This window comes from Theobroma cacao, chromosome 5 (assembly GCF_053813885.1).
Source record: "Theobroma cacao isolate CCN51 chromosome 5, ASM5381388v1, whole genome shotgun sequence".
NCBI lineage: Eukaryota > Viridiplantae > Streptophyta > Magnoliopsida > Malvales > Malvaceae > Theobroma > Theobroma cacao.
In genome coordinates, this window is record NC_142643.1 from 2,372,793 (window position 1) to 2,392,409 (window position 19,617).

A 19,617-nucleotide genomic window follows, 5' to 3' on the forward strand; every position below is an offset into this window, starting at 1 on the left:
CACAATATAGGCTAACAATTTCTTTCATTACTTCTTATCACAACTTTTCTTTTTATGTATTATAACTTTTGGTCACTATATATATATATATATTATGTTTTATAACTTTTGATTACTCATGTATTATATTATAATTTTTTTAGAAAAAATATTTGTAGTTGTATTCATTAGTTATTCAGATTTATAGGAATGTCAATCAAATCTCTAGTCTTTTAGTTATAAATAGAAAATTGGATACAATATAATTTATCCTATCTCGATGTATCAATACAAAAATCTCCTCTAATCAGTGCTAATGAGTACTTTCTCATGCTAATATCTGTTATAATTTTCTGTTATACATTTACAATTCTTTATGACTATCTTTTTTAATTTTTTTTATTACGCATCACAATTGTTAGTGATGTGTTACAAATTTTTACTACTCAAACTATTCGATAATGATAGAGCAACTGGAACCAAAGAAGAAAACATTACTGATAGAACACTGTTAGCTAGCCAAAGCTAGCTAATTTTCTGTACATATGAACAGAGTAGGGGAAGGAGACATATGGTTGAATCCTGAATTATTATTGCCTGCTCAAACCTGTTTCCTGTGCTTTCGATTTGCTGTTGTTTAGCTACCTTCTCCGAACTTTCTCCTTTTTCTTGCAGCCGTAACTCTAGATTCTTAAAGCCAAAGCTTCCTTCCGTTTATATACAATGAAAAACTGTCAAATCAAACCCAAAGCTACATACTTAAGCATCTTTATGTAAGATTTTCCAGATTAAGATAGCATAAAAATTATACATTACACCATCCCGACTGCTGAATCTTCAAAACAAAAGAAAGTAAATAGAAAAGATTTGAGCTTGATACAAGTGCGATTCCCAAATTAGCCAATCCATATACATTCTTACATGAGTTTTTACTTCCTCTTACTCTTGCTACCAAACAACAAAGTTAAGTAGAATAGAATCCTGAAGAAAAAGCCCCAAGCTATGATAATCCACACGCGGTTCCATTTGCTTAACTTGGTGATCCCTTGTTGCATTAGTATATCCTTCCCTGTTGTTAAACAGGTCGAGCTAGTGATGTTCCTGCCCAGAACATTTCCCATGCTCGATAATAGATCATTCTTCGTCGAGGTTGGCAGTGTCCCAAGTGCTGATTGATCGAAGAGTTGTACACCCCGAGCAAAGCATTTTGTTGGATCAAGGAATTCGTTTTGTAAGAGAGCTTCGTAAGGATATTTGACTAGAGAGGTGTAATGCAACCATATCCAGTATTTTGGTATTCGATCTCGAGAAACAAGGAATCCACATAAGAACAGGAAGTAGGATACGATAGCGATGCCAATAACAAAGGCAAGAAACACATCAGGGACAAGCCCTGACAGAAATGCTGCAAATGAACTTCCAGCCCAAAACGAGGCAAGGGTTGTGAAGAAAAAGAATAAGAATCCGGAGAGGCCACCAGCAAGGCCAACAGCCCAAAATGTTATTATGGAAAAGAAGAGGGAGAGGATGAACAATAATGGAATGTGGATTAGAGAACGAGCAAGGACGTACGAGGAACGACGATAAGCATTGTAAGCAGTTTCTCTCATGAAAATATATCGTTCTTGAATGAAAGTTGGCACTTCGGTTATACAGTTAAAGAAAATGGCGGCTATGGAAATGGCTATGCATCCTAACCGCTCTTGTACACCGCTGGGGGAATCGTCAAGTTGCCAAAACATGGTGGCTAGAACAATCCCAGTGACCATTATTGTACCCAAGCGGACACCAAACTTGGCCGGTATTCTTCTTGAATTTGTTAATAACCGTCTGGATAATACTAACACTTCAATCCAAAATGGATTAGCAAAAGATGGAACTGAAGATGAATGATGGAGATCACTTGTGGCAATGGCACCAGAGACTAGCTTTCCTCGAGAAATGCTTCTGCTAATTGCATCTTTAAGTGCAAGACTTGGCCTATTGGAAGCAATATTGTCATTTACATTCGTTAAGGTCTGCCATGACTTGTTGAATTCAACTAAATTTTGGGTTCCGGATGGAGCTCCTTCGAGTTCACGGATAAAATCAAGAGCAAACTCGGACGGATTTTCGTTTTCAGGGATTGGATGCCCAAAATCACTGAAGAATTGTGAGAGATTCGCTGGTGAACTGCTGTACAATGCTTGTCCGTGTGATAGTATTATCAAGCGATCAAGTAAGCCCAAAATCCTGGAACTTGGTTGGTGAATGGACATGATCACAATGCTTCCACTCTGTGCAATTCGCTGCAAGACCTTGACAACCATGAATGCACTGGTTGAATCTAGCCCAGAAGTTGGTTCATCGAGAAACAAGAGTATAGGATCATGAATTATATCAATTCCAATGGAAACCCGCCTGCGTTCTCCTCCAGAGACACCTCTATGCCCTTCATCTCCTATCACTGTCTTTGCTGCACTTCTCAAGCCTAGCTGATCAATGAGAGCTTGCACTCTTGCTTTCTTCTTCGACTTTGAAAGTGAACGAGGAAGCCTGAACTCGGCTGAAAACATGAGAGTCTCTTCTACCGTTAGCATTGGAAACAGAAGATCATCTTGCATAACATAAGCAGAAATCACCTTCAAAATGCCTGAACCCAAAACCTCCCCATTCAAAGTGATAGACCCCATCAGGCTATGCTTTGCAATCCTGTTTGCAAGAGCATCTATCAGGGTCGATTTACCAGACCCACTTGCACCTAGAATCGCCATGATCTCTCCTTCTCTTGCTTCACCTGAGATATCTTTGAGCAAGCTCCTGGTTTCATTTTCTGAAGAAACATTTCTGTTCTTCCTATAGAAGGGGAACCAAGATTTGCGGCCAACTTTGACATCATAATTTAAGTTGTTGAACGAAAGAACAAATGGGTCTAATATGGGGATGGAACTGCTGGCAGTGGGAAGGACTAGGCCCTGCTGCTCTTCTGAAGGGAATTCTTCAATCTCCATTTTTGGTTGAGGCCTCTCTCATCAAAGAGTTGTTTTGCCTGCACATGTTCTACTAAAACGTGTTGCACGGGGAATAGTATTTGGTGATGGGGGCTTCGATTTGATCCTGGGCAATCTTGGGTTACACTCTTCACGTCGCCCTTTTGGCTGAAGGATGACCTGGAAATGAACAGGCTTTGACTCACTGGCAACTTACAAAAAAAAGTTGAATCTTTTAGTAGGTTTTGATGTTTTCCTTTTATCTAAGGATACAGTGTTATACATTACAAAAGAAATTTCCGAGCAGCTTCTTTCTTTACTTTCTTTTTTTTTAATTGTTTTGCTTCCCACAGTCTCTCTCTCTCTCTCTCTTCCCCTTAACCACATGGAATTTCTTGAATTGTTAGTGTCATTCATGTGGGACAATTTGATGTGGTGTTTCTTTTGAAAATGGTTTGGCTTGATAGCATTTGGTTCCTATTTTTCCAGAAAATTTGAGTTGAAAAGACGTTGGCAATGAAGTTTATGGACGTTGGGTTGCCTTCAAGATGGCAAGGAAATTGCTTCTAGGTGGTGGAATAATTAGCTAATAAAATATCAGGAGAAAGGAAATAAACAAAATATCAAAACAATTAGAATATCTATTTATAATAAAAAAATTGCTATGAGAAAATTTGCTAAATTCCATTCATTGTGTCTCAAATGGTTATATATGAAGTATACATTTTATCTATTCATAATTAAAGTTTTTACGACATTTGAGTTAAGAGAAACTTTATCAATTCCATTCTCCACGGCTCAATTGACTACAAAGTACACATTTTAATACTAAATTTAGAAAATCCAAAAATTACAAGTAATACAAAGCTTCTTTAATTAAAGCAATATCTCTAATCAGCTGGAAGTTTTGTTAAAAAGAACATAATTCGATGGAGAAAACAAAGAAGAAGAAAATGAAAACAGTCAAATATGAGTTAAATGACAATTAGAGATTGGGGCCTGGAATTGAACCTTTTTAGCCTTAGTTAGCTGACACTTTGATCTTAACCTTTACATTATATATATATATATATATATTAACTACTACATGTGCCAATCCTTGCCGAAAAGGGCTAATTAATTTCTTTTTCTGTATATTTGAAGCACTAGGGGAAAGGGGATGGTTGAACCCCCTAAGCTGTTATTGTTACTTAGTATGTTAGGCAAACGCGTTCCTTGTGTTTTTCACTTGCTTTGTTCTTTAATTTGCTACCTTCTCCCAAGTTTCTCCCGTTTCTTGCAGCATAATCCAGAATTAAACCCCAAGCTTTGTTTCGTAATGACTATATCATTTTGCAAACCTCATCAAAATTGAATAAAAACATTAATTGATATTTGTAACGAAGGCATGTAAATCACTGTATCATTTCTCATTACATTCTTAACATCGCTGATGCTTGAGTAATTTCATCCATTGTTGCACAAGTCAACTACGTACATTAATTCCTCTTGTTCTTGCTCCCAAACAACAAAGTTAAGTTGAAAAGAATTCTATAAAAGAAGCCCCATGCCATCGTAATCCACACGCAGTTCCATTTGTTTAAATCAGTGAGCCCCTGCAGCTTTACTATATCCTTCCCCATTAGTATACAGGTCGAGCCTGTAACGTTCATGCCCAAAACATTTCCCATGCTAGTCAATAGATCATTCTTCAATGATGTTGGCAGTGCACCAAGAGTTGTTTGTTCAAAGATTTGAGCACCCCGAGCAAAGCATTTTGATGGGTCCTGCAAGAATTCATTTTGTAAAAGCGCTTCGTAAGGATATTTCACTAGAGAGGTGTAATGAAACCATATCCAATATTTCGGGAGTCGATCTCGAGAAACGAGGAATCCGCAGAAGAAAAGGAAGTAGGATGTGGTGGCAATAGCGATAACAAAGGAAATGAAGAAATCAGGGAAAAGCCCTGCAAGAAATGCCACGAATGAACTTCCAGCCCAAAACGTTGCCAAGGTTGTGAGAAAATAGAAGAAGAACCCAGAGAGGCCACCGGAAAAGCCAATAGCCCAAAAGGTTATGGTAGAAAAAACGAGGGAGAGGATGATCAAGGATGGGATGGAGATAAAAGAACGAGCAAGAACGTATGAGGAACGGCGATAAGCATTGTAAGCAGTCTCTCTCATGAAAATGTATCTTTCTTTGATGAATTCGGGGGCTTCGGTTGTGCAGGTATAGACAATTGTGCTTATGGAAATTGCTATGCATCCTAATCGCTCTTGTACGCCTCTCGGGGAATTGTCAATTTGCCAAAACATGGTGGCTAGAATAATCCCGGTGATAATTATTGCACCTAAGCGGACACCAAACACCTCCGGTATTCTTCTGGAGTTTGTTACTAGCCTTTTGAATAATACGAGCACTTCAACCCAAAATGGATTGGCAAATGATGGAACTAAAGATGTTAGATTTACATCAATTGTGGCAACGGCACCAGTGACTAGCTTTCCTCGAGAAATGCTTCTCTTTATCGCATCTCTAAGTGCAAGATTCGGCTTATTGGAGGCATTGCTATTGGAATTCATTGAGGCCTGCCATGACTTGTTGAATTCAACTAATTTCTGGGTTCCGAAGGGAGTTTCTTCAAGTTCACGGATAAAATCAAGAGCAAACTCGGATGGATTTCCGTTCTCAGGAAATGGATGCCCAAATTCATTAAAGAAACGTGGGAGATTTGCTGGTGAACCGCTGTACAAAGTTTGACCATGCGATAGGAAAATCAAGCTATCGAGTAAGCCTAAAATCCTGGAACTTGGTTGGTGAACGGACATAATAACCATGCTTCCACTCTGTGCTATTCGCTGCAGGACCTTAACAACCATGTATGCACTAGTTGAGTCTAGTCCCGAAGTAGGTTCATCGAGGAATAAGAGGATTGGATCATGAATTATATCAATTCCAATTGAAACTCGCCTACGCTCGCCTCCAGACACACCTCTATGCCCTTCATCTCCAATTACTGTCTTTGCTGCATTTCTCAAGCCCAGTTGATCAATCAAAGCTTGAACCCTCGCTTTCTTCTTTGACTTTGAAAGTGAGCGAGGAAGCCTGAACTCGGCCGAGAACATGAGTGTCTCTTCCACTGTCAGCATCGGGAACAAGAGATCATCTTGCATAACATAGGCGGAGATCACCTTCAGCAGGCCTGATTCTAGGGCTTCACCGTTCAAAGTGACAGACCCTTTCAGGCTATGCCTATCAATCTTGTTTGCAAGAGCATCTATCAGGGTCGATTTACCCGACCCACTTGCACCCAGAATAGCCATGATTTCCCCTTCCCTTGCTTCACCTGTGATGTCATTGAGCAAGCTCTTGGTTTTATTGTCTGGTGAAACAATCGTGGTGTTTCCACAACATGGGAACGTTGATTTGGGGCCAACTTTGACATCATAAGTTAAGTTGTTGAAAGAAAGAAGAAATGGTGCTAATGCGGGAATGGAGCTGCTGGTATTGGGAATGTCTAGAACCTGATGATCATCGCTTTTTCCTGTGATTTCGTCTCGCTTCAAGAGATGTTCGAGTGTGGGAGAGGACGAGAATTGGGCTTCCGAGGAGAACTGTTGAAGCTCCATTGTTGTCTCTGGCCTCCCTCTTTAGGAATCTAAAGCATAAAATGATCTCTTCTTATATTTAACTTGAGCCCTCAACTCCAAACTCACAATCCTAAGATTCGAGGAAATATTTTGTTTCAGATTACACTCCTCACATGATGAGTGTACAAACGTTAATATTCAAGTAATAGTCAACTCCATGAAGCTGATACGAGTATTAAACTTTAAAAGAAAATTGCAGCAAGAATCATATGTTTATTTAATTAATCTTCCATTTTATCTTTTCCTCTTTAACAAGTTCTATAATTCACTTATGAATTGCACGAGCTGAAGATTTATATTCCAACATGCAAATAGGAATCTAAGTGGAAATTGATTTACCCAAGATTTTAAAATGGTTTTAAAAACATTCCATTTCTAAGCCATAAATTCCAAATTCCAATAAATAAGTCCTCTAACGTATGACAATTTTGCAGCAAATAATCTTGCATCCTTCAGGACAAGATCTCTTAAGATTTTTCTTTCTGTTCAATGAGCATTTTTTGGCCAACATTTTGTACAACTGAAAACATAATGAAGAATGGCCGACATTTTCCTTTATAAATGAAACATTACTTGCTGTCATTAAAACTCAAAAGTGCATTGAACTTCAGAATTAAACTAGGAAAACGTGGGTTTGATTCCTCCAACCCAAAAGGATCAATCAACAAGGCAATAACAAATGAGTAGTACCCTGTTTTCTTCTCTTTTTGGTTATTGTTCCTATCAAGCCAAATTAAAGTTAAAAGGAAAAAAGAGCAAATGAGGGAAGAAGAATTCAACTAAATATTATAAATTGATAAAAAATAATTTTATATATAAAAAATAAAATAACTGTTGAAAATCATTAAATACAACTTAAAGTTTTTTTAGAAATATATAAGATAAATACATCTTATAGTTGATTGGAAATAGAAGTAATAGGTAAGAAAAAAATAGATGTTGGAAATAATTAAATACATATTATTGTTAATTAATTGAAAATAAAAAAAATAATTGAGAATTAATAGTATTGTAGGAACTGAGAGATGATAAAAAAAATTGAGATTTATTAAGCACATAATTAGAGAAGTGAGAGAATATGTCATTTTATTAATTATTTTTAATTTTTACATATTTTTTATAGAAAATGAGATAATTAATTCAGAATTAACAAAAATGTAGAAGTGAGAGAAAATAAATATTTATTAGACATGAGAAAATAAATAAATATTTTATAAATTATCTTAATTTTTATATATTTTTAATATAATTATTTATATTATTATTATTATAAAAATATGGGATCTTTCTAAATTTAATACCTAAAACCCTTACTTGAGTGGCCTTACCCAAAAGCTGGTCCTAAAACCAAAAGGTGCGTAAAATATGATAATAAGGAGATTCTGTCTGCAATAATATTTAATCAGCATCCATTTCTTCTAATGCAACCCTAACTGCACTTAGTTAATATTTAATAACAAAATTGAAATAAAATAATTCTATAAAATAGAATTATCACTGCAACCTTGGCTTCCTCTAAAAGATCATCACACACCTTTCGATGTTGTTGCTTTAATTTAACTTGTAAGTGCAGTTTAAGGATTTCCGGCTCCTCATACCAAAGTTTTGGCAATGACATATACCAACCTCTAGCTAATCTTATTTTGTTTGATACTTTCAGCCCAAATTTTGTTCTTTAATTTGAAGTTCAGTTGCTTGAATAATCAAACAAGCAGAATGTATACCATAATAATGGTCAAACACAGCCTGGTGCATAATTTCCTTTTAAACATTCTCTTTTTTTTTTGGGCATTTTTTAAAATAACCCTTAAAGATAATATATTTTTAAAAATAACCATTTTTATAATTTTAACTATTTTTAAGCAAGTTAGATAAAATTACCCTTAATGAAATTACACGTTATGATGTTACACGTCATGTACAAAAATATGTTTTACGCCATGATTAAGTTGTTACACACTATATGCAAAAACATGTGACACGTCAGGGTTAGGTTGTTACATACCATGCACAGAAACATGTGACACGTTATGGTTAAGTTGTTACACACTATATACAGAAACATGTGACACATCATGTACAGAAACATGTGACACGCCATGTACAGAAACATGTAACACGTCATGCACAAAAACATGTGACACGTCATGGTTAGGTTGTTACACATCATGTACAGAAACATGTGACACGTCATGGTTAGGTTGTTACACACCATATACAGAAATATGTGACACGTCATGTACAGAAACATGTGACACGCCATGTACAGAAACATGTAACACGTCATGCACAAAAACATGTGACACTTCATGGTTAGGTTGCTACACGCCATGTTAAAAAAAATATTGTTGTTACACGCTATATATAAAAACATGTTACACGTCATGGTTAAAAAAGATTGTTACACGTCCTGTTGAAAAAAAAATACTGCTGTTACACGTCATTTACAAAAACATGTTATACGCCATGGTTAAAAAAGATTGTTACACATCATATTGAAAAAAAAATACTGTTGTTACACGTCATATAAAAAAACATGTTATACGTCATGGTTAAAAAAGATTGTTACACGCCATATTGAAAAAAAAATATTGTTGTTACACGCCTTGTTGAAAAAATATTATTGTTACACGTCATATTCAAAAACATTTTGTTATACTTTAATGTCTAAAATGTTGTTGTTATTTACGAACTAAAACTTCAAATTCTCTCAACTCTTTTCATTTCTTTTTATTTTTTTTGATAATTTGACACCGATTAAAGTGTTTTTAACATATTTTCATAAATCACAATATAAATTTTCTTATCTAAAACACTTATTTCAACTAAAAATAAAAAAAAATTTCCTTTGAAAACCTAGGTTTATAAATTTCAATTTTTTTGAGTTTATTGGTGTCTAGATCCCGAATTGATTCAATTAAAAGCTATTTCAAACATCTGTGATCATTTCTACCAATTTAGTTTTATCCAAAATACCTAAAAATCAAAATTTTTAAATAGCCACCCACCCAAGCACATCAAAATCATTGCTTGGTGTTTTGAAAGCGTAAAAAAAAAAAATCTGAAAATGTAGAAAAGAGAAATCGGAAGCATAGCAGACGAATGCTGAAGAAAGAAACGATAAAATTTGAGAGACTGAGATGGTGAGAGAGAGAAATCAGAAACACAAATGGAGAGAAATTGTGATGAATAGTTTAATTTATGGGTATTTTATCAAGTCATGGTTAAATATGATTAAAAATAATTAAATTTATTTTAATAGTTATTTTTAAAATGTTCTTATCAAGAAATATTATTCTTCTTAATTTTTTTTTAACTTGAGATTATCTAATTCTTTTTTTTTTTAAAGTAAAAATTTTATTAATTTCAAAAGCTTATATGTCATAACAAGTATTGAATCTTATAGATAAAAGACTTTTAATGACATAAAGAAGCCAGCAATTGAAAGAAAAAGAGATTATCTAATTCTAGTCTTCACATTTTGGTTGACTGGATATTATCATATTCCTGTACAATAGTAGTGATATCCAACTGTGTAGCCTTCTTGATTACAAACCTACCCTACTAATAGGGTTGGTCTGCAACCTTACTTTGTCAACTTTATCTTTCTAAGATAAGGGAGCTTGCATTTAGATCTTTCCCTTACTGCGTACCAACCTAGCAATTAAGCGAAACGTAGGTAGGAGAACGCTGGGCCGTGGTGGAAATGAATACTGCTAAGCAATTCTCATTTTTCAATATATATTGACTTCTCTGTTCTCTGATTGCCTCTTCTCGGCAACTTAAGTCCTTTTTAGCAAAGATGAATTCAACTTTACTGTGATGAATCAAGCATATTTACAACGAAAGCACATAAATGATCACACTTTGCCCTAAAGATTAATTTTCAAATGTAGTAATATGTGTGATTGGTTAGAACAAGCACAGTGAAAAATTTTAGAAACTATGATTTATTGTTTGATTAATTGATTTTAGTACTCTCTGACCATACCTCTCAGCCTTGGGTATAGTTGCTTTCATCTTACTTCCTTTTATTCTTGCTTCCAAACAACAAAGTTAAATAGAACAGAATCCTAAAGAAAAAACCCCATCCAATGGCAATCCAAAAGCAGTTCCATTTGTTTAGCTCAGTAACCCCTTGCTGCAACAGGATATCCCTCCCTGTTGTTAGACAGGTTGAGCCTGTAATGTTTGTGCCCAACGCATTGCCTACCGTCTTCAATAGATCAATCTGCAACGAAACTGGCAGCTTCCCAAGTGGGGTGTCATCGAAGATTTGGACGCCTCTGGTGAAACATTTCGTCGGATCGCGAAATTCGTTTAGTAACACAGCTTCGTATGGATATTTCACTATGGAAAGATAATGAAACCACAGCCAGTACCCGGGGAGTCGATTACGAGAAACGAAGAATCCACTGAAGAGAGTGAAATAGGCCAAAGTAGCAACCACAACAACGAAAGAGACTAGAACATCGGAGACCAACGCTGAAAGAAATGCTACAAAGGAACTTCCTGCCCAAAATGAGGCAAAAATTGTAAGCAAAAGGAAGACGAACCCTGGGAAGCCACCGGCAAGGCCTACGGTCCAAAAGGTTATGGTAACAAAAGCAATAGAGAGGGTGATCAGTGATGGGATGGAGATGAGGGAGCGAGCAAGAACATATGAGGAACACCGGTAAGTGTTGTACGCAGTTTCTCTCATGAAGATGAATCGTTCTTGAATGAATTCAGGGACTTCGTGCGCACATGTGTAGAAAGTTGTGGATACTACGAAAGCAAAGCATCCTAATCGTTCTTGCATGCCTCTGGGAGAATCATCAAGTTGCCAAAACATAGAGGCGACGATGATTCCAGTGATGACTATTGCAGCTAACTGGATACCAAATACTTCAGGCATTCTTCTTGAGTTTATTGATAATCTTTTGAGTAATACCAACAGTTCTATCCAAAATGGATTGGCGAAAGATGAAACTGAAGATGTTGGATTTAAATCATTTGTGGCTTGGGAGACTAACTTGCCTCGAGAAATGCTTCTGTTTATTGCATCTTTAAGTGAAAGATTTGGCTTATTGGAGATGTTGTTACTTGGGTTCTTTACGGACTGCCATGACTTGTTGAATTCGACTAGATTCTAGGATTCACAAGGAGTTTCTTCAAGTTCACGAATAAAATCAAGAGCAAACTCAGCTGGATTTTCATTCTCTGGAATCGGGTGCCCAAAATCACGAAAGAACTCTGACAGGTTTGCTGGTGAACCGCTGTACAGAGTTTGTCCTTGCGATAAAAATATCAATCTGTCAAGCAAGCATAAGATTCTGTAACTTGGTTGGTGAACGGACATGAGCACAATGCTGCCGCTCTGAGCAATTCGTTGCAAGACCTTAACAACCATGAAGGCACTGGTTGAGTCTAGCCCTGAAGTTGGTTCATCGAGAAACAGGAGTACTGGATCATGAATTATATCAATTCCAATTGAAACTCTCCGTCGTTCTCCTCCAGAGACACCTCTATGCCCTTCATCTCCAATCACAGTCTTTGCTGCACTTCTCAATCCAAGTTGATCGATCAAAGCTTGAACTCTTGCTTTCTTCTTTGACGTTGAAAGTGAACGAGGAAGCCTGAATTCAGCTGAAAACATAAGCGTCTCTTCCACGGTTAGCATTGGAAACAAAAGATCATCTTGCATGACATAGGCAGAGATCACCTTCAATAGGCCTGACTCAAAAACTTCGCCATTCAAAGTGACAGACCCCTTCAGGCTATGCTTTGCGATCCTGTTAGCAAGAGCATCTATCAGGGTCGACTTGCCCGACCCACTTGCACCAAGAATAGCCATGATTTCCCCTTCTCTTGCTTCACCCGAGACATCTTTCAGGATGGTTTTGGTGTTACTCTCACGTGAAACAGTCACTGTCTTTCCATTGAACGGGAACAACGTTTTGGGGCCAGCTTCGACAGTGTACGTTAAGTTGTTGAACGATAAAACAAATCGATTTGATGGGGAACTGGAGCTGAAGGAGTTGGGTATCTCTAGGATTTGATGCTGGTTGTTCTGGCTGGTAGAATCATGGTTTCCTGGGTTTTCCTCTTGCTTCAGGAATTGAAGCTCCATTTGGAATGTTTGAAACTTTGAATGGAAAGACTAGGTAGGAACTTCCAGCATTCTTGTAGTATTGTGGCTCGACTAACTGCCAAATTCGAGACCAGCCTGAGACTTTGTGGGTATGAATGTTATCACATGTTAGAAATCACTAAATCCCACGCCTTGCCTTGTTGAAAGGGTTATGTCTTCATTTAAAGGAAAAGGACAAGAGAAATTTGACTTTCACTTGAAGGCCATGGTGGACAAGTGTGCACATGCTTGCTGCTAATTTTATCTCTGTTCTCTATTATTTGATCTACAGATAGCTGATACCAAACTTTATTAAGGCTATAAAATGGCAGGCACAATTTGATTTTTCCTTTTAATTCTAATTATTTATATTGCATTTTTATATATCAATCTACCCTAAACCGTTGTTTGGTTAATAAAAAAAATAAGAGTTTGAAAATAAATATAAAAAATTTTAATGTTTAATTAGATAAAAAAAAATCTATTTTCACTTCAACTCTAAACTTTTAATGTTCTTTCTTCTTTCAGATTCGACCCTATTTTTTCTTCTTTGCCTATTAAGGAGATAGCATCTTATGATGAACTGAAACTATTTACTGTATCAAGTACAAACTCTAATTCTCAAAGAAAACGAGACCAAAAAAAAGTGTATTTTAACAAAAATAAAAATGTTTAATTACTTAACACAAAGCTATAATGTTTAGAATTCTCTTTATATTCTTCTCTCTAATTTTAGCTGTAGTAAGTGTACAGTTTTTCAATCCACTTTCCATGCTAAAATGCCTAGAAAAAAAAATCATTAATCATAATTGTACTTCAAGTCCCACTCATCCCCTAGTACAGTAGCAAAAATTAAATACTTTGGCTTGTCAGTGATAACTCATATTTACCACTAAATTTATATTAATAGCAAGGTAAAACTACTTTTTACCTATAATAGTTTTATCCCCACTCATTTCATTCAAGTTTTCTTATATATATATATATTTAAAAAATTGAAATAGTTTAAAATAAAAAAAAATACATACATTGATTATTAAGTTAAATGCTTAATAGTTAGATTAATACATTTCCTAGATGAAAATCTGGTCATATAGTTAGGGTATTGGGGTTTTAATTACGCCCCACTCTCGACTTCATTGATGATTGGGTCCGGATTTCTTTAGTTTTCCCCAATTGGCGTAGTTATTTGGAACAATTAAATTTTAGGGTTTCGAATTGTTTTTTCTTATAGGTTAATGTTTATGATTGCTGTAATATTATGATTGGTTTGGATTTATTTGATTAAGCGACGCTGAATTTTTTGGCTTTCATTATGGTGTTTGTTCTAACTAATAAAATTTTATTCTTTTGTTTGCAGTTTCAGAAATGCCTCGCTTCGATGGTCGTTATGGTACCACTCGTCTGTATGTTGGCCGTCTCTCCTCACGGACGCGAGCACGTGATCTGGAACACATATTCAGCCGATACGGGAGGTAGTTTTAGTTTCCTTTGTTTCAATGTTATGAAAGAAAGTTATCTTCCAGCTAAATTTTACGGATAAAGTTTATCACTTTTTGGATTGCATAATTAATTAATACTCATGTAACACAGTTGATGTCACAACTCACTATAAGTATATGCATTAATTATACTCTATACTATCAGTAGTGTGGGGTTTGCCAATTTAGCAATGTTTAGGACATTTCAGTAATTGCGTCAACTAATCGTGTCTCTTTTCGTCTGTTAATGTACTTTTTGAAATGGGGACATGGCTATATGAATTAGCAGTCTATGGAGGTTTGGTGAGGGGAATGGTCTCTTAATGAGATATATGGCTGCTTAGTTCTTAACCAAGCTTGCTTTGTGAATGGCCTTATGCTGACTATTGATGATCTTATCTGTGTGGGAAAGTCCTGCCCCTAGGTGTAGTGTGTTTTAACTTGGATGATCTTGTTGAAGGTTTCTGGGCTTTTGCCTAACATGGAGGCCTATGGTGAGAGGGTCGGCCTTGGCGGAATTGGTGGAAATTCCTGCCCAGTGTGTAGGAGACTTTGGCGACTCTTTCTGTAGTATTACTGCGTGTTTTAGTGGAAATGGCAACAATCTCAAAACTGGTGTCTAGTTCGTCTATGTGGGGTGAAGTATCATACACTTGCAGTACTTAAGCAATGATGGCCTTACTGTTTCTAGCAACAACTTCCGCAGAATACGTGATGTGGATATGAAGCATGACTTCGCCTTTGTTGTAAGTGATACCCCCTTCTCTTTATAGGTGTTCTGGTTTTTTTTTTTTCTTTGGCTCACTTTTTTTGAACAGGAACTTAGCTATCCCCGAGATGCTGATGGTGCAAGGTATAGCTTGGATGGTAGGGACTTTGATGGAAGTTGTATCATTGTTGAGCTTGCAAGGGGGGTGAGTTTTTCTTAACTTATACTTTTAACGTACTTCAAAGAATTTTTCTGCAAGATAAAGTGAATTGTGTTCTAAGTGCGTGCATGAAAATTTGATCAGTTGTTTTTTCTTTGATGTGGGTTAGGGTCCACGAGGTTCCCGAGAATATCTAGGAAGAGGCCCTCCACCTGGATCTGGTCGCTGCTTTAATTGTGGTATTGATGGCCATTGGGCCCGAGATTGTAGGGCTGGGGATTGGAAGAACAAATGTGATCGTTGTGGAGAAAGAGGTCACATAGAGCGCAACTGCAAGAACAGTGCCAAAAAGCTAAAGTAATCTATTTTTCACTTTGACTTGGCCACCTTGTCATTCTGATCTTATGTCTCCTTTTCTATATTTGGGGATAAATTACTCGCAAAATTTAATTCCATTCATGCTTATGTTTTGTTATTCTATGTGTATAGCAGACCTGGGCGTAGTTATTCTCGATCACCAGTTAGATCACGCTCTCCTCATCGTGGCAGAAGCGAGAGTCGAAGTTTCAGCCGTGGGCGGAGCTACAGGTTTAGTTAACTTTGAGCCTTCTGTTCTCATGGTGGGAAGTAAATTAGAGTCCGTAGTTAGTATATCTGTTAAAAAAGTTTTAACATTATTAATGCATAAAGCTTGTACCTGTTTTTTCTGACAAAACAAAAAAAATGGGTGCATTATCTATATCATGAATGAGGCTCTTTTAACATAAATAGTGGATATAAAAAATGGGAAAATGGAATGAGGACAACTAGATAAGTGCACATTAGTTTCCTTTCTATAAAATAATATTAAGAATTTTATCTCATGTACTGGAATGAGGACAAATAGATAAGGCTCTTTTATCTCATTGTTTTTTGCTTTTAATTGTTTACCTTTCTATGCAGTTGATCAAGATCTCCAGCAAGGAGAGAGCGAAGTATTGAGTGTGATGATAGAGTAGAGAGTCCTGAGCCCAAGAACATCGCACCTCTCTCCAAGGGGAGGAAACGCAGTCCCACACCTGATGAAGATAGCAGTCGGCAGGAGAGAGGTAGCCCTTTTCCACAAAATGGGAAACTGGCTGCTCAGCAAAATGAGGCCAATTACAGTGGTAGTCTCCGAGGAGTGAGCACGAACCCTGCTACCCTGATAGAGATGAGAGGCCTGCCAGAAGACGGTACAAAACCATTTTGACACCAGTGGTCACAGCCAAAGTCCCAGTCCAAGGGACAACAGGAGTCCTGTTGATAATGATTATGATGACCCTCTCTCATCTAGAGGCAGCGAGTTCCCTTAAACAAGTCCCTTGCCGACGATATCATCTGTAATACCCCATCTACAATTTTCTTTTTCTAGGTTGTCATGTTACTTAAAACCGTAGGATGTTAGAATTACTACTTAGGATATGAGATTGGTTGAATATAATTTTCTGGAACTTCATTGATGACCAATCCTTGAATTATTTTCTGGTGTGCGGTAATAACGGACATGTAGTGCTAATGCCTTATGCCTCGTACTTGTACAACCGTGATTCACCCCATGAAAGCGATCTCTCTCTGGTTTTGTCGCCAGATGATTACAGCCATACTTTCATTACTCTCTCCAGGCTATAATACTAAATATCTAGTATGCGCTCCGAAACGAAAACTTCAATTTTTCAAGTTCATTTCAGTTTCGAACTTTAGCTGCAAAAATGTCCAACATCACTACGTTGCCTCGTCTCGGCCTTGTAAGTTCGGCTCATAGGCCTGGAAAGAAAGGTCAGAAAACAACGCCCAAAACAAAGCCGAGCAAAAGCACCATGGGCTTTAGTGCAGGGAGGAAGGAGTTATGGCGCTGCGTGGAGAACTGCGGTGCATGCTGTAAATTGGCCAAAGGTCCTGCCTTTGCCACTCCTGAAGAAATCTTCAGTGACCCTTCTGATATTGAGGTTGGGCTCGCTTGTACAATACGTTGCGCACCATTTGTTTGATAAAATGAATGGTAATAGGACCTAACAGTAAACTGAACTAAAAAGCAACCTGGTTTCCATACTTTCATTCATAGTTTCATAATCACTATAACAAAGCTAAACATAATTTCTGTTTGTAAAGAGATAAGCAGATTATCTGAATTTAACACAATAAAAATTTCTTCTTCGATAATAGCTTTACAGAAGCTTAATTGGTCCTGATGGGTGGTGCATCCACTATGAGAAAGCCACACGCACTTGCTCCATTTACTCTGGTGAGCATTTATTTATAGGATTTTGGTCATCGTCTCTAAGGATGTCTAGCAGTTTTACCTTGATATCCTCATACCCTTAAGGGTCTTTCCCTTCCAGAGCGTCCATATTTTTGCCGCGTGGAACCTGATATATTCAAGAAGCTCTACGGAATTGAGAATAAGAAGTTCAACAAGGAGGCTTGCAGGTCCAACCATTCTCTTTCCCATGCATTAAGATCTTGGGGCTTTTCATCCTATGCTAACAGTGGTTGGGAAACCATTTTGATTTTATGCCATGTCTGGCTCATGCTTGTTTTGCTTGCAGTTGCTGTAGGGACACCATCAAGGCAATCTATGGCCCCCATTCAAAGGAGTTGGACAACTTCAACCGGTCCGTTAAGGGTTCTGGTTCTAGTTAAGCTGCCTGGAATTCTCAAGGTCTTTCACCATCTTCGTTCTGTCAATTCATTAAAATGGGTATAAATTAATTGATCGTCCCATGTGAGTTCCATTGAACTTCTCCCTCAGCAAACGGTTTGTATAGACTGCTTTAACAGGCTCCAGAGTCCAGACCCAGCTTGCCTTTGTTCCTATTTTCGTATTCAAAGAAGAAAAACGCATACCAAATTCTGGTAGAACTAATGATTATTGGCATAGCTGGTTTGATCCTTGTTAAAAACATTGAAATTTGAGACTAGAATCAATATCATGCAACAATTCTTAATCTTTCCTGCTTTCGTGTAGTCACTGAAACCAGATATGCTGGGAAATACCTCCAAAAATAAATAAACCGTTATACTTTCTGTTATAAAACAGTTATTCAGAGGATAAGTGAGCGGGAGACTTCATCCAGAGTTTATATAAAGCAAATGATTCACCTTCATTCTTGGAGACCTTGATCCCATTTTTTTCTCTCTCACTTGTTCTCTTAAAATGGCAATCCTTCTCTCTCAAACCCTAACCTCCACCATGTTACTCCTTGTAACCTTGTTTGCATTAACTGCCACCACGGAATCCTACTGCTCAGATGCCATGGCCACCTCGCTCTTGTCAGGTGGCTTCACCCGCTTCTTGTACACCCTCCACGCCCGTAATTTCACCACCGCTACCCGCCTCACGTACCTAGCACCACCAGACTCCGCCCTCATGAACCATAATCTTGATGAAGACTCTCTCCGAAGCCACATTTCAACGGATGGAGCCCTCACTTACCAGTCCCTCCTTTCCTTATCACCCAACACCACCCTTTCCACTCTCTGCAACAACACTTCCTTGGTTGTTGGCACTGATGGAGAAAAGGTTTCAATCAATGACATTCTTGTTGCTGTCCCAAATCTTTACGTTGATGGGTCATGTGTTGTTCATGGTGTTGATGGGCCATTGGTGCCAATCCCATCATCACCACCTGTTGATGATTTTCCGAAGACAAGAATGACAACCATGAAATCTAGGGTGGTTCCTAAGAGACAAACACTTCAGATTTCGGTGTATTCTAAGTTCATTCGTCGAGGCAACCCACCAAGTGTTACTGATAAGGGTGGAAAACCTAGTTTGCCTTGAGTCTTTTTCGAGTTCTTGGAGTCCTTCGGTTGTTTTGCAGTTATCTACCACAACGTTTACCCTTTTTTTTAACGTCTGTGCAGATAATTCACAATTCATCTACTTTGTTCTTGTTATATTCTTTGTGTCAAGAGTATCGATAGTATCAGGGCGTGCTCTGTTCTGCATTGATCTTGTCATGTTCATGTATTACCTCTTTTTGATGCTTGAGGTTGAAACGGGAACTTTCCTTGGTTTGATCGTGTTGTGAGTTTGCAAGGCTAATTTATTTGGAAATCTTCGATTAGGCCTCAAGGAGGAGGCCGTTAGTCGCAGGTCAACTAGCATGGGCCTAAAGGCATTTGGGTTCTGCAACTAGGTAGCCAATTTGGTGCGTTGGATCCTCCTCTCATTTCTATTTGGGTTCTTGATACAGCCACCATCCATCAAATAATTCTAATCATCACCTAACCAACATTTAATAAGGGTAGCAGAATGAGGTCATTAATTTATCAATACAATCAACAGAATCTAAGGTTTAAGAAACAGGAGAGCCCTGAATTAAGGAACCCTGGATAATTTTTGATGGATGATCCCAAAACTGAATTCTGCCAAGAAACAGGGGGAAACTAGTTAATTGAATTTTCGATTGAAATACAGTTTTAACAGTCCTCTACATGGAGATCTTGTGCTAACTGCAATGGCCATGGCGAGAATATAAGAAAGGCATTTTCCTAGCAAGTGGGTGCATTTGGTGATTGAGAAGTTTTGCAAAAGATGCTCCAATAAACCGCCCT

General features: G+C 37.4%; 3 protein-coding genes and 3 pseudogenes across 4 annotated transcripts; 2 read left to right on the plus strand and 4 right to left on the minus strand.

The window, feature by feature from the left end:
* Positions 1 to 718: 718 nt before the first annotated feature.
* LOC18597848 (ABC transporter G family member 2 pseudogene) lies at positions 719 to 3,277 on the minus strand (annotated as a pseudogene).
* A 1,149-nt stretch (positions 3,278 to 4,426) lies between these two features.
* Positions 4,427 to 6,556, minus strand: LOC18597849 (ABC transporter G family member 20-like). 2 transcript variants are annotated; one of them, XM_088806714.1, is made up of 2 exons: positions 6,526 to 6,556; positions 4,427 to 6,459 (listed from the first exon to the last, which is right to left on the minus strand). In XM_088806714.1, exons 1-2 carry the CDS (start codon positions 6,554 to 6,556, stop codon positions 4,427 to 4,429), a joined length of 2,064 nt encoding a protein of 687 aa, XP_088662840.1. The 2 variants fall into 2 exon arrangements, with proteins under 2 accessions (XP_088662840.1, XP_007027151.3); XM_007027089.3 differs by having other exon boundaries at positions 4,427 to 6,556.
* A 3,955-nt stretch (positions 6,557 to 10,511) lies between these two features.
* Positions 10,512 to 11,474, minus strand: LOC148762345 (ABC transporter G family member 6 pseudogene; annotated as a pseudogene).
* On the minus strand, positions 10,512 to 12,689 carry LOC18597850 (ABC transporter G family member 20 pseudogene; annotated as a pseudogene).
* Positions 12,690 to 14,057: 1,368 nt separating this feature from the next.
* Positions 14,058 to 16,601, plus strand: RS2Z33 (arginine/serine-rich zinc knuckle-containing protein 33). The gene is given in 7 exon segments (XM_018120711.2): positions 14,058 to 14,164; positions 14,877 to 14,916; positions 14,989 to 15,084; positions 15,209 to 15,396; positions 15,529 to 15,627; positions 15,982 to 16,255; positions 16,257 to 16,601. Coding segments are annotated over 7 exon segments (921 nt in total). The 3' UTR covers positions 16,374 to 16,601.
* Positions 16,602 to 16,745: 144 nt separating this feature from the next.
* Positions 16,746 to 18,005, plus strand: LOC18597852 (zinc/iron-chelating domain protein). The gene is made up of 4 exons (XM_018120712.2): positions 16,746 to 17,006; positions 17,224 to 17,302; positions 17,400 to 17,487; positions 17,607 to 18,005. The coding sequence occupies exons 1-4, from the start codon at positions 16,770 to 16,772 to the stop codon at positions 17,698 to 17,700; spliced, it is 498 nt and encodes a 165-aa protein (XP_017976201.1). The 5' UTR covers positions 16,746 to 16,769; the 3' UTR covers positions 17,701 to 18,005.
* The last annotated feature ends 1,612 nt before the right edge of the window (positions 18,006 to 19,617 follow it).